This window comes from Pagrus major, chromosome 21 (assembly GCF_040436345.1).
Source record: "Pagrus major chromosome 21, Pma_NU_1.0".
Lineage (NCBI taxonomy): Eukaryota > Metazoa > Chordata > Actinopteri > Spariformes > Sparidae > Pagrus > Pagrus major.
This window is the reverse complement of record NC_133235.1, coordinates 31,892,327-31,906,805: the sequence shown is the minus strand read 5'-3', so window position 1 is coordinate 31,906,805 and position 14,479 is coordinate 31,892,327. Positions and strand designations below refer to the sequence as shown.

The following is a 14,479-nucleotide window of genomic DNA, read 5'->3' as shown; positions in this document are numbered from 1 at the left end:
TTTCATCACTTTGGGATCTTGAGGCTTCTGGAGACGCCTGATTTTCCGTTTTTTCTTTCTGTTGTGGTTGTTTCTCCGTTTTAAATCAAGTCTCCAGCTGCTTCAGTTGTTCAGCAGAATGCTGCAACTCTGTTTTACTGTGAAGCTCCAGAAATGTTCTGTGGACTACGAGACTTCACCTGACTTTATATCAGCATGTAGGGAGGAGATGATGACTGGGTTTTACTTTTTGTTCCTTTAATACTCCCTCACAGTGTTGTACAGTCAGTGCATCACTTTTTTAAATCGTATCACTTCAGACTGGTGATTTAAGATGATTTGTTCAGTAGTGAGCAACCTGCAGGAAAATGCGAGCAGCGTTTGTTCTGATGTTCTTATTCGATACGAGAATGTGCACAAAGAAGCTGAAAGTGATTTTCTAATCAGCCTTAATACCCGCGACATCTGTCTGTCTGTCTTTATATTCACTGGTTTCCTCTCAGTAGCTCTGCTGCTGCAGGTCTCCTTTGTGTAATTGATGTTTTTCAAGAAATTCAAACCCACAAGATTCCTCCTCCAAACTGGGTCAGGCTTAAATCCAGCAGGGTCGGGGATTTAGGTTGGATTTCTGTCCATCTATGAGCAGAAGACATTGTTCCAGGGATTCTCCCCCAGAACCCGGTGAAGCAGCCCCCCACTGAGCAGTGAGTGATAATCCCCGCCGGCTCAGACCTGGACGCCCAGGAGCAAACAAGACCTCTGACAAAGAAACACAGAGGTCTTTGGGGGGTTTTGATGCTCTTAGATGCTCTGAGTCCGGTTTAAAGCAAGAATATGGATGCTTACAGAGAGAGAAAGTCTTTACAACAGTAATATGTTTGATTACTAGTCAGGGAAAAAAATTAAATCGAGTGTTTTGTGGTTTTAGACTGGTGCTCAGAAGATGTAACCTTGGATTGTCTGACATTGTGATTATAGATTAGAAAGAGAAAAATGAATCTGAACAAAATGAACCATGTATTTGAAATGATTAACCTCAAATTGAAGGTTTCATGTACACACAGAAGATCTTTGTGGTGGAAAAGAAAAGATGTTTCTCTGAAGAGGAATTCTGTTCAGTACCAAACGTTTCTGTAAAGCGTGGTGACGATCTCTTCTGAGGTCGCCTGAGGAGATGAGAGAAATCTCATTTCAGTTTCTGGATAATGACCAATTATCTCTGGCTGCCACTCGGGGCCACTGACGTGAAATTGCAACCTTTGTATGACACTAACTGTGAAGTATCTCACACAGGACGGAGACGGCAGTGTGGGTCAGATGTCCCTGATGGTTTTTCAGCGTTGGTACAGACTGACATCCTGACTCTAGTGATAGTAGTGAAGACATCCAAACTGTCCCTCTGGCAGCTGATGTGAGATGTCCTTCAACCAAACAGTATCTAGTTCACTAACACAAGACTTTGTTTCACTACGAGTATCATGTAAATATCTCAAATTGAGACACAAGATGTGATGAAGACATAACTGTTAAGATTAATTAACCTTTCATAATAATATCTAAAAGAGATACGACACGATACGATACGATACGATTCGATATGGATAGCGTGAGCAGTGCAGCGCCACCGGAAGGATTTGAAGGAACTGAAGCACAAACAAGCACAAACAAACTGAACGTCAACACATTCATCTGTCACTGAAGAAACCTTTGTGTTTCATAAAGACAAGAAAACCAATCATGCTCCTCAACAACAAGCTGCACAGAGGAAAACATTGTTTTATAATTGTGCTCTGTGATGTAAAGTAAACCTCATGAAGGAAGAAGTCTCATCCTGACTTCCTCTGCATCCCCAACACTTTAACAACTTACAGACTCCTGAACTAACAGAAAACTTTAGGATATGATTTGCAGAAAATCACACAGACTGAAAAATGATAACATGAAGAAGACTATGTATAAAGCAGCTTCCAGCTCTCTGTAGCTTCTTACTGCTGGTGAAGGATGGACGGCTCATCCTGTGTTCGTTGTCCTCCGCGTCTTCCCCCGTCGGTTCCCAACCCCCTTGGGAGCGAACTACCACGCCCCCCTTTTGTCCTGTTGAATGCCCCGAGCTGCGAGGCTTTTAGCCGGGAAGTTGTGCTGAGAAAGACACAGAGTTTAACCCTCAGGCTATTGTCGTCACGCCCTGTAGAGGCCTGAGATGGTCTGGATGCTGATTTACATCACTGTTGTAGTTCTGGGCTGATGGATCGTTGGAGTCTAGCTGACTTATCCCAGAAACGTCAGACCAAAGTGTTCTTACACAGGTCAACTCAGCGTCTTTTCAGCACCGGTCAGTTATGAGATGTTTCGCTGTTTTGCTTCCAGAACTTAAATACACATTCAGGTGTTTATTTCAGTTCAGATTTCTGTGAAGGCCTTCATTATGTTATCATCTTTTATCACCCTTGTAGGATTTCTTACAAACCAAATTCTTGTTAAGTGCGTCGTGCAGTGTGGGACTCTAGTCCTGGTCTTGACTTGGTCTCAACCCTTCAGAGTCTTGGTCTTGTCTCTTTACACTCTGGTCTCAGTTTAGGTCGACCTTGACTACAACAGTGTACTATATAAAGTCAAAGAGCAGCATCTTGTGTAAGACCTATGAGGAGCTCTCTCTGCAGGGATACAGCAGTGGTGTCAGTTCAAGCTATTCATTCTCACTTCATGAGAAACACTGAACAGAGCGACTGAAATAGAAAGTGTCGTGGATGAAGTGAGAAAGCAAACTGTCTCTCTTTGGCTGCAGACCTTCTTCTTTTGTGACAGAGGCAGAGCTTTGACACAGCGTGAAACTTCTCCAGAGTTCAGAGGACGACATAAAGACAGAGAGGAAGAAGAACCTCCTGTACAGAATTGATCAGGAAACTGTATGAGCCTCCCAAAGAGAGCGAATAAAGAGGAAACGATGGAGATGCAGAGAAAGGCAGGAGGCAGAGGGCAGCTTCCTGACACCGCTCGGCTTTGTGCGCTGCAGCTCGGCCGTATGCAAATGTCAGTTATGCTAATGAGTCCCCTCCGCGGCCATCGGCGGCTAAAGGGCGCCATTCAATCACTCAGTCGAGATCTGGTGGTGAATTGGCCTCCCTTCATCTCAGCAGCTCAAATGGGCCATCATGGGGCTATCAGGGGAGATGTGCACTGAATAAAGGAGGCATTAGGAGCGGGTATAAAGCCCCCTCTCATTCTACGCCCACTGAGGTTACAGGGTGAGAGGGCTCCCCGGGAACACGTCCTCCACTGAATGCACTTCTGTAAGTAATAATGGTATCTCAATGCCAAGTGTGATTGTTGGAGGGTTTTGATTCGTCGCTGGCTGCTGCTGTCGTATGGACTCGTCTCACTGAAGCTGTGAATGAGTGGTATGCAGTGTCGGTATGTGATGCCTGCGTGTGGATGTTTAAAGGGATGTGAGTGGGCTGTGGTGTCCAGACGTCATGTGACCAAGTGTGACGGTTTCAGGACTTGATGGAATTTAAAGAGCTTTTTTTATTTTTTTTGACGCAGCTAATCGGCCTCTTTTCTGGTTCAGTCTCAGGGTTTTCAGTAGCAGCAGGCAAGTGAGAAAGTTAGAGATGAGCTGGTGAACAAAGTGAAGCATTCAGCAGCTAAAGAGCCAAATATTTTCCTCAGATCGCCAGAATAAATGTCGGCAAAGTACGATAACTTAAAACTTTATGTCTCTTCATGTTGCATCTTGACTTTTCTTTAGGTTCTCTTCTCAATGAATCTTTTGTCACAACGCTGTGCTCATGTCCTGGTTAGGTTTAGGCACAAAAACCACTTGTTTGGGGTTTAGGGAAACATCATTTTCTGGTTTAAAATACCTGTTTTCGTCATCACAAACACAGCTAGAGATGTCCTGACTTCCAGTCAAAAATATCAGTTTCTGTTGCCACAAACAGCTGGAATTCGTCCCCAGGTCTCCTTTAAAAAAATCCAGTGATGTCAAGCTAACAAATGCTGAAATGCAGATTCAGTCGGCGGTCACTGGCTCGGCAGTGTTGTCGCCTCTCACTCCACCATCCTCCTCTCCGACTCCTGCATGTGATGTGACGTGTTGGGACACATTTTGTTGAAATGTCAGTTGCGTACGAAGCCTCCAACATGTGCAAACTTGATGGTGTCTGTGTTTTGCAGAAATATGAACTGCTAATGTTTCATCCTGTCGACTGGGCTCAGAAACAGAGCGAACGTGACAGTGAATATTGGACTGTCAGGTGGACACGAGCACGGTCCTGATGAGATGATAATGTTGCTCTGTGTTTGCTGACTCATTCAGTGGGAATCACAGTGCCCTCTATAATAACAGTGTTCAGTGTTGTGAAGCTGCTCTCAAACAGGAAGTCAGAATCTAAAGTCGATCACCACCGCTGTGACAAAATGACACCTACGTCAAACCCTGCTGGATCACAATCAATACTGTTATTATAGAGCTGTAAGAGCAGCTGACTGTATTGAGTGGACTGAACTGCAGACGGACGTTAATGAAAGTGTCCTGTGGTTACAGAGTGAAAATCAACAGCTGATGCTGTTCGAGACTCGTTGTGTTCAGATAGTTTTATTTAAACATCCAAACATCAATATGAGCTGTTTGTCATGTGAAACCAGCAGAAATACGATCAGACAGCACAGCGACAGATAGATGGTCATTTATTAATCTTGAGAATATATTATATGAACTCCTCCAGTGTTAACAAAGAGCTTTGAGAGCAAAATGTTCATCATTATTTGACCCATTTCCCAGAATGTTCATGTTTTTCGTCCCTGACATATTGAACCTTTATTTAAATATCATTTTAAGGCATGAAAGTGGTTATTTTGGATGTGAATGTGACCTAAACATGCATCATCTCTGTCTGCCTCCAGATGCCTGACCAGTTCGACCAGACGTTGGTTCTGAACCAGCTCAGATATTCCGGCATGTTGGAGACGGTCAAGATCCGACGCACCGGCTTCCCCGTGAGGAGACCTTTCCAAGACTTCTGCTTCAGGTGTGTCTCTGCAACGAGAAGAAACACATGTATCATCTCTTATTCGGACGTGATGGTGGTGGTTGTGTCCACACGGCTCCGATAAAACTTTAACTCTGTTATTCTCCAAATAATCTCATTTCCTTAATCAGTAATTAAAAAAATATCTATAACTTTCTCGCACTGAGAGACGAAAACACAGAATCTGTTAAATTCCTAAAATGTAAAGTTCAAGACGAGAACAATGTTGAATTCAAACTGGACCAGGGGACCGGTCTCTGTAAAACAAACCTGTAGGATTACCTTTAATAAAGACGAGCTCCTTGTGTGTGCAGGTACAAGGTGCTGATGCGAGGCGTGATGCTGCCCGATGACCCCAGAGGCAGCTGTGTCCAGCTGCTGCACCTCTACGACAGCAGTGCTGCAGAGTGGCAGCTGGGAAAGACCAAGGTGAGGACACACGGTCTCTGCTTCTACACCCACACTGAGGCTGCTGAGACGTCTTCATGTCCTGTTTCTGACATGAATGTCTTCTTTGAAATGATCCACCGCTGCCTACTTCAGTATCTTTGGCTTACTGTGATGTCATTTCCTGGAGCATCTTCAAATTCTCAATATGCTTAAAAACTACAAAATATACTTTGCTCCAATCTACTGACTCAGTTTCTGTCTGACAACTATCATCCTCACTTTCTGCTCCTCTCCGTCACTTACTGGCACCACCATGCACTGTCATGTTGTTTTACATGCAACGTAACGTGATGACGCCATCATGTGCGTACGACATATTGAGATGGAGGACAGGAGTCTCAGTCTTCCACTGCAGAAAGAATGAAAGCTTCAGCTGTTGGGTTTCTATTATAGATTTAAACAGTGATGTCTCGATGGATATGACATTTACCATCACGCTGCTGTCGACGTGTTCACCTGTTCAACCTGACCCAAGGCCAAGTTATAATAAAGTGTATTTATATTTAAAGGGCTTTGTTTTAAAAGGCTTCTCTCCACTATAATTGGCCTTTTCCTGTCCGACCCTGCTCCTGAACGTCCTGCTGTTCGTTCTGCCTCCGGCTCACACCGGCTGATCCCTGTTCTCCTCGCTGACATGAATATGGCTGCATGCAGACTTGCTCTGCCTCTGGAGGATGCCGATGCAGTTTGGCTGAACTGAACTCCCCTCAAGGCTTAATTTGGCTTCACGCGTCTTACAAATCCAGCTCGGTGAAACCGTTCCAGAGCTCAGGTGCCTCCGTGTGTGTGTGTGTGTGTGTGTGTGTGAGAGATCATGAATAATTGAAGTCCAGAGCACCTGAAGCGTGGCATCCAACAGTTATTGGATCCAGTCTTCATCCCCTCGGTCTATTGCTCTCTGCTTCCACCACACCGGATCAGAGGGAATATACCTACTGCCAGCGTGTGTGTGTGTGTGCACGTGTGTGTGCGTGCACGTGTGTGTGAGTGTGTGTGTGTGTGCGTGTGTGATTGCTGTGGGGAAAACGACAGATGGGGGACACAGTTCTCTAATCACAGCTTGACCATGTGATGCTGCACGAGGTGACAGCAGTGGAGGATGCCTGTATGTGTGGGTGGAAGGATGAATGGTCATTACACCGTGTGTGTGTGTGTGTGTGTGTCTGTGTGTGTGTGTGTTTGTCCAGGACCAACAACACCACAAGAAACTGATTTATTTACATAAAACTATGCAACAAAAGAGACGAGTTTGTCTTTCAGTGTGTCGTCACGAATGCATGGGAACAGATAGGGAACATTGGAAAGCATCACATCATGTCCATTGTTCTCATTATTTGTTTGAAAAAGTCTAATAACATCCTGAATTAGACACGTCGTTTCTGCCGGAGCTGATAACGGAAGTTGCTGAGGAGTGAGACATCCCTCTTCTTTCCTCGTCTCTGCTGAGGCAGACAGCTGACAGGAAGCCGCTCGTAACAGATACTTTAATATCTTTCATGTCAGCCTGTCTTTTAAACTCAACGCAGACTTGACGATGTTCACACGTCACAGCATCGCGCCTGAAAAGGGGAGAAAATGAGCTTGTTCATCACAGCTGATCGGAGCTGGAGCATTTAAATATCTGCTCTCGATCAGAAGCAGATACATCAGCACGGGTCAGAAAATGCTGCTTCATCATAAGAACAGTTTGTATATCTGCTGTCCGGCTGTCGTCTTTGCGGTGTGTTCAAGTGCAGCTTTCTGGCCGGGACACGGGTGACGTGAGGTGACAGTCGTCGCTGCTTGTTCATTGATGTCGGCCTGGTGTGTCTGGACCCTTGGTGCCAGAATTTGAATGGTGAAGATGTAAACGCCTCTGAGGGAGACTATTCACGTCTCCTCCTCGTCTCGAGGTTTGAATGTGCTCCTGTATGTTAGAGAGGACGCTGTGTGTCTCCTCTGTGTAAAGCACAGCCGCGGGCAGCAATGACCGGCCACCATTTACCAGATTTACAGTGAGTCAGCCCGGACACACACACTGGTTTGTGTTTTAACTGTGTTGTGTGGGTCCACCTGAACGCCTCAGCAGAGCCTCTCTCTCAGATGAAGCACAAAGACGCTCCTGCTGCTGTGACTGCCTGTAAACCGTTAAATCAATTCTATCTCCCTCGGAGGGATTCGTCCACTTTGTCCCGCTGCCTCTCGCCGGGAGATTTACATCCAGCCGGCCTCCAGCTCCTTTCAGTCAGCACATGTCCGGACTGTTGTCTCACAGTTGTTTTTTTGTTTTTTTACAACCCTTAAACTTAATTTCCTGGAAGTGATGTGGCTCTGCTCGCCTCTCCCAGGGTTGTGTTCTCTCCACGGGCCTGACCCGTCACGGCGAGCGGCGCTCCCCGAAGGCCCCGACAGCAACAATCCAAAGTGTGCAGAGGCTCAGAGCGGCTTTTGTTGCACTAATTAGCATAGTAATGATTAAAAAGGATTAGTTGTTCACGTCATTCGGATGCAAATGTGTGCACTCGCACACGAGGCGGCACTTTCTGAGCATGTGGATTCATGTTGGAAGTTGTTTAATAAAGTGAGGGTGTGTTTCGTGTGTGTGTGTGTGTGTGTGTGCGTGTGTGTGTTTACATTGTGAAGACAAATCTGATCACACATTGTGTCGACTCACAAAGACCTGCCCCCACAAGACTAATGAGTTTTACTGAACATGAGCTCAGATCGCAGCAGGCGTGCAGTACTTGTACTTCAACCATCACTTCATACTTCAGTTCCAATGTGTTTTAGATGGAGAAATAAAAATTTGAAAGACGTTTTTTTCTTTTCCGTCTTCACCTTCTATCTCCTCCATCAGCGGCTTCTTTTCTTTTGCAGTGTAAAGTTTCCACAGTTATTCCAGTTGCTCCAGCGTTACCTGGGGACAGAGACCGGGGAAACCAATGCACCTCCTGTTTTGGTTGTTCAACAGCAGACGTGCTTCCTTTGTGCCGTAATTCATCCTTCATTTTACCTCCAAAACATCCAGCCAGTCAGACCGAAGAGCGTAGTGACAGCGAGGTTTATAGGGAACCAATCTGTATGTGGATGATGTTATTTTATTTCTTTACAGCCTGGTATCAGTAGTTACTTCAGAATGAGGTTAAAGCAAAAAACATTGTCCGCTGCCAGTTGAACTTTATAACTGTTTCCACTTTAACTAGTCGCCCTGCAGACTAAATATAAAATATAAGGCATTATAACATAATGAACTAACCAACAGTAAAAGAAGAAATAACACATTCTGTCTGTTACAAATGAAAATCAATTAAACTCATCTCCAGGTGAAAATTCTCCCTGGTGTTTATTTTACCAGGAATATTCCCATCGGCCAAGACAGCAGCAGAAACAAAGTCTCATTATTAAATATATAAATATTAATTATTAAAAGGAAGAAATAACAAACTTAAATCAAATAACTTGAATTTCACATTAAAAACAAGCAGCAAATGACATCAGAACAAATAAGCTACCAGTGTTCAGTGAGCTGACGTGTGTTCAGTCCTTCAGGCTTATTTCTATTGTCTCCATGTCCTGACTTTGACTCTTCTCTTCATGTGGTGCTGTTACACTACTCAGCTTTTACCATTATCCTGTCATTACGTCTTGTGGCCACAGAGGTCACTGTCGAGCCAAAATTAAAGCACATTTTTCTCTTAATAGTGACTTAAAACTTTAAGAATACAGGACTGTTCAAAATCAGTCTGATATCAGAGTTTAAATACTGTTGCAGAGGCTCCAAGACCTGAGTTTAGGTGGAGGAGCTGGTGGTGTTTGTGTGTTTGAGTCTTGGTGTGTGTGTTTGTGTGTGTGTGTGTGTGTGTGTGTGTGTGTGTGTGTGTGTGTGTGTGTGTGTGTGTGTGTGCACGTGCTGGGGCATGTACGGCATGTTTCCCTGTTAATTGACCTGCTTGTCAGTGACGTCCAAATCGCCCCGAGTTTACATTTCCTCCTGAAAATCTCATTAGTGCTTCACCGCCGAGAATTCAACTTGGTCGCTCTGCCAACGACACACACGACACACAACACACAACACACACAGTACATCACTCAACAGGATGGAGGCAATCTGTTCTCCTGTACCCACGTAGCACCGTGACATTTCCCCACAATCTCTGTCGCCCGAGACCACGTCCCATATCTCATTTTCCTCCCTCCCTAATCGGATTAACCCCCGGCGTCCCTCGGTGGGCCCGGTTCCTCTATCAATGCAGGACAGCTTGGCTCCTGCAGCGGGCAGCTGCACTAAGTGCCTGTAAGATCTGCTCTTTTCACAGAGAGATGTAGCCGAAATCACTGGCTGCGTAATCTGCAGTCTTTAGCAGCGGCAACAAAAGGAGAGGAGGATCTGGATTTGATTCATGTCGGCTGCTTTGTTCACTTCGATTGTTCTTCTGGAAGGGAGTGACTGTTAAAAAGGCCGACTGTCTCTTTTTAATTCTGTTCACTTGTAAATTCATAATGTGTGTATTACAGAGTAGATAGTGGATGTTTAGCAGTCTGGGAGTAAAAAGTATTCAGCTTCTTGCAAGATGGAGAGTATTTATTCATCATTTTTTAATCCTCTGTATTTAATTTAGCCACATGAATAAAAAGAAAAAATGCACAGTAACGCTGCAAAAATGATGCATATCTGTCAATGCTGTGAAAAAAATGGGAACCAATGGCTGAAAAACGGCTGTACTCGAGTAATTCACAGCCTCAACAATGTAGTGTGATGTAAATCTGTCTATCTGCTCGTTAGCACCATTAGCTTGGCGCCTACTCAGTCCAAAGAGAATTGATGGCCGAGCTCATACGCCCAAAAACCTTTCTGTCTTCTGGGTTTACTTCCTGGTTATCGACCCACTGAAGCTTTCTTAAGCAAGACCCGCCCTGCTCCACCTCTGGTTGGTGCTCGGCCACTGATCGACCTCCCTCTGGTCGTCCATTTGACAACCAGAGTCACAAAAATCTGACACATTTATTATAAAATGTTTTCGACGAGAAGAAGACGCCTCCTATCAGTTGAGCTTCTTTTTTCACCATATTTCATATTTAGCCGAGAGCAGCGGGACCAGGAACCTGTCAAGCCTTTCGTTAAAAACTGTGAAAAATGTAAATCTGTAATTTATTCAAAACTAAATATAAGGATTCATTCATATCCTTCTATATCTCACCTTCTCTCTCCTCTCAGGTCTTTCTTCGGGAGTCTCTGGAGCATCGGCTGGAGAAGCAGAGGGAGATGGAGGTGCTGAAAGCCGCCATGATCATCCAGGCTCACGTCATGGGCTACATGGCCAGGTACGACTCAGAACTCAACAAGAACACCAGAGGCCTTCTTAAACACTAAAGACCCGTTTGTTTACTGATTGTGTCGATGTTGTCGGACACACAGGAAGCAGTACAGGAAGCTGCTGCAGTGCATTGTGGTCATCCAGAAGAACTACCGGGCTTTCTACTGGAGGAGGAAGTTCCTGCTCCTCCGCTGGGCCGCGCTCACCTTCCAGAAATGTGTGCGAGGCCAGCTGGCCCGCCGGGCCTACGGCCAGCTGCTGGAGGAGAGGAGGAGGAGGGAGGAGGAGGAGTGCCGCAGGAGGGTGGAGGAGGAGATGGAGAGGTGTGGAAGGATTTGTTACCAGTTGTTGCCTTCATGTGACCCTTTTGTCCAGTTTTAGTTGTTCTGAATCCCCGGTGGTGTCTGGTGCTGTAGCTCCGTTTAGACAGGAGAGGAAATCCTCTGGTGTTTCCAGGTTGTGTGGAATTAATACTATAATATTTTGTTGTTGTTTTTGGGCTGTAGGCAGGTTTTTTAAATAATCAGATGTGACGATTTGCTGCAAAGCCTGTTCTCCCATATCAGTAACACAGTCCTGGCAGGAAGAGAGATTTCCCCACCGAAGCTGTGAGGGAGAGTCAGACATTTTTATTCTGGTTATCCATTTTGTAAAACAAACAATTCATGTGTGAAACCGTTTGATTTGATTTTTCATGTGTGAAACTGAATGAAAAGACAGTTTGTACATTACATTGTACATTGTACAACACATAACTTGTAGATATAAAACATTTTCTCCTGCCAAAACTTTTTTTTTTCACTCAGTTTCACACATGAACAAAAAAATAGAAATAGAAAATTGTTTCCTGAAAAAAAATGTCTCACTCGGTTTTTGAATATTTTCAGAAAAAAAATTCTCCTGATTTTTTTCCCTCCGTTACACCATGAAAAAAACATTTTCTCCTGAATTTTTTCCACTTGGTTTCACAGATGATTTTTGTATTTTAGTGTTTTCGCAGATAGAAAAAAAAAAATCTGGCCCAAACTTTATTTTTCAACAGATGCCAAGTCAGGACTTTTCAGACTTAGAGATTCAGACTTAGAAAATGATCAGCAGAAAACATTTGTCCCTCAGGGCTTCTGTACATTTTCTGAATGGTGACTCAAAGAAAATGAGTAAAGAAAAGTGACCAGTAAACACTTATCTCAGATATTTGTAAAAACATGACGTATGATCGTATAGAAAACACACTTCTTCTGTTGTCTGGACGGATGATGGAGACTTTCTGTCTGACCTGAATTCTTGATGGGTTTTATGGGAATTTGCTGCCTCAGTGAGACAGGAAATATAATTACTGGTGTTTTAGTAAATCTTATCTCACACTGTCTGTGTCAGTCAGCTGATGTCTGTTTGTGTCTGCAGGGAGAGACAGAAGCTGGAGGCTGAGAGACTCGCCAGAGAGGTACGACCAAGCTCAATATCCAGGAATATACTGGTGTGGGAGAGTTATTTACTGTCTACGTGTTACTTACTTACAGTCTCGATCGATCACTGGATTTTCATTTCAGTCCGTCAGACACATCTTTCATATTGTGTTTTAGATTTATTATTATATTCTTCAACCAACACACAGGTCAGTGTTTACTGTGGGATCTAACGGTCTTCAGTTTATTGTCAGGCTACGATACGATCTGCAGTGATGGAGTGTAACTAAGTGTATTTACTAGTGTACTGTACTGTAAGTACTGAACTGAAGTACAGTTTTGAGTATTTTCTGCTACTTTATTCTTCCACTCCACTACATTTATTTAGTTACTTTGGCTCTGATGCAGCTTGTAATCTGCAAAGTGGCACATTTCTAAATTAAATGATTTTAGCTGCAATTTGATGAATAAAAACACTTTTCCAATAATCAGGAAAATGATGAATATTGAATCTGATAATCAGTCGACCCATAGTATACAGTATTTATACACAAGTTAATATATGTAGAATTTACTTTTACTTGTAGTTTTACTTGTAAGTGCGTATATTACCAGAAAATGATGTTTGATACTTATGTAAGTACATTTAATATCAGATACTTTAAGACATTTACTAAAAGTCACCAAAGTAATATTTTAATAAGATTTCTTTACTTTTACTTTTTACTTTTATGATTTTTGGGTACTACCTATACAATACATTACAATATGATACCAAACGACACAACACCATATGATTTTAATATCAGTTGACATGTCAGTACACTGAAATTCATTTTGCATCCTCGCACAGTTCCACTCAAGAAACTGACTCGCAGGTTAAACATGACACATATTCCTAGTCGCACAAGTTACATCACACAGTCACGACCATAAAACACATCACATCTTCAGATTCAGATCTTTAGCACAACACTGACACTGGTTAAGAATCAGGATAGACTGATTTATAAAACAATCCTGCATCAGAATCATGAAGTGAAACTGAAATGAATTTAGTCTGTTTTCCATCCTCAGGCTGAGGAGGCCAGACTACTGGAGGAGCTCCATCGCATTGAGGAGTTAGCCTCTCAATCTCTGCCTCAGCCTGCGGTCGCAGCTGCAACATCAACGGACGTCTTGGAGGAGCTGGAGTCAGCAGAGGCCCTGGAGGAGGAAGTCCGTCCTCATGAGGCGACTCAGGTGGAGGAGATCCTGCGGCTGGAGCGGGAGATCCAGGCGCTGCAGAGGCAGAAGGAGCGTCAGGAGCTCTCTCTGACCGAGGCCTCCCTCAACCGCCTGCAGCTCCTGCGTGACCAGGAGCTCAGGCGTCTGGAGGACGAAGCCTGCAAGGCGGCGCAGCAGTTCCTCGACTCGCTGAACTTTGACGAGATCGACGAGTGCGTGAGGAACATTGAGAGCTCGTTGGGAGTCGGCGAAGGGGAGGAGAAGGAGAAAGAGGGTGGAGGGAGGAGAGATGAGGAAGAGGTGGATGAAGGGTTTGGGGCCGACGACGAGGCGTTCAAAGACTCACCGAACCCGAGTGAGCACGGCCACTCAGACGGCCAGCGGACGAGCGGGATCCGAACAAGCGACGACTCTTCTGAAGAAGATCCGTACGCCAACGATGGTGTGATCCCACCACTGCCGCCAAACACCCTGCTTCACCAGCCGCTGCTGCCTTTACCACCGGTGCCCCCCGCCTGCCACAGCGCCTCCTCCAGCGGGGACTCGGCCTACTGCCACCCCCAGGCTTCATCCGAGGCTCAGTCAGACGACCTGGTGGAGCTCATACCGCCGGACGAGGATTCGGACTACGACCAGGACGACTACGACGAGGGCGCCATAGTGTCCAGCGGCAGCGTGGCCTTCTCCAACCCTCGCAGCGGCCAGTGGTCTCCTGACTACCGCGGCTCTGTGGGCACCTACAACAGCTCAGGGGCTTACCGCTTCAGCTCGGAGGGGGCTCAGTCATCGGTGGGTTCACCTACATTTTTTATCAGATTTTGTCTGTAGATGCAAAAACTTCTACCGCTGACTGAACGTGGGAGAAAGTTCAAGAGTAGTTTAACCAACGTCACACAGTCATCGTTCAGTCGTATCAGTGTAGAAAACCTGACAAAATGTTGTTTCACCACTTCCCAGTTGATCAGCAGCTAAAAAGATGATGGATGGATGATGCACTCTTTTTCTCTCTGTTGACGGCCAACTTTAGCTGTTGTCTAACAGAAGCTAAGAGGATTTATCCAAGACGATGTTTTACCTTGAAATATGACCCGAG

At 44.8% G+C, this 14,479-nt stretch overlaps 1 protein-coding gene across 1 annotated transcript in view; it reads left to right on the top strand.

Annotated features, from left to right (window-relative positions):
* Positions 1-14,479, top strand: part of myo10 (myosin X) — a 114,613-nt gene that overhangs the window by 87,559 nt on the left and 12,575 nt on the right. Inside the window, exons 20-25 of the mRNA XM_073490759.1 lie at positions 4,885-5,009; positions 5,324-5,438; positions 10,654-10,760; positions 10,855-11,076; positions 12,158-12,197; positions 13,237-14,175. Of these exons, the coding sequence (XP_073346860.1) occupies positions 4,885-5,009; positions 5,324-5,438; positions 10,654-10,760; positions 10,855-11,076; positions 12,158-12,197; positions 13,237-14,175 (1,548 nt within the window). The remainder of the gene's footprint in view (positions 1-4,884; positions 5,010-5,323; positions 5,439-10,653; positions 10,761-10,854; positions 11,077-12,157; positions 12,198-13,236; positions 14,176-14,479) is intronic.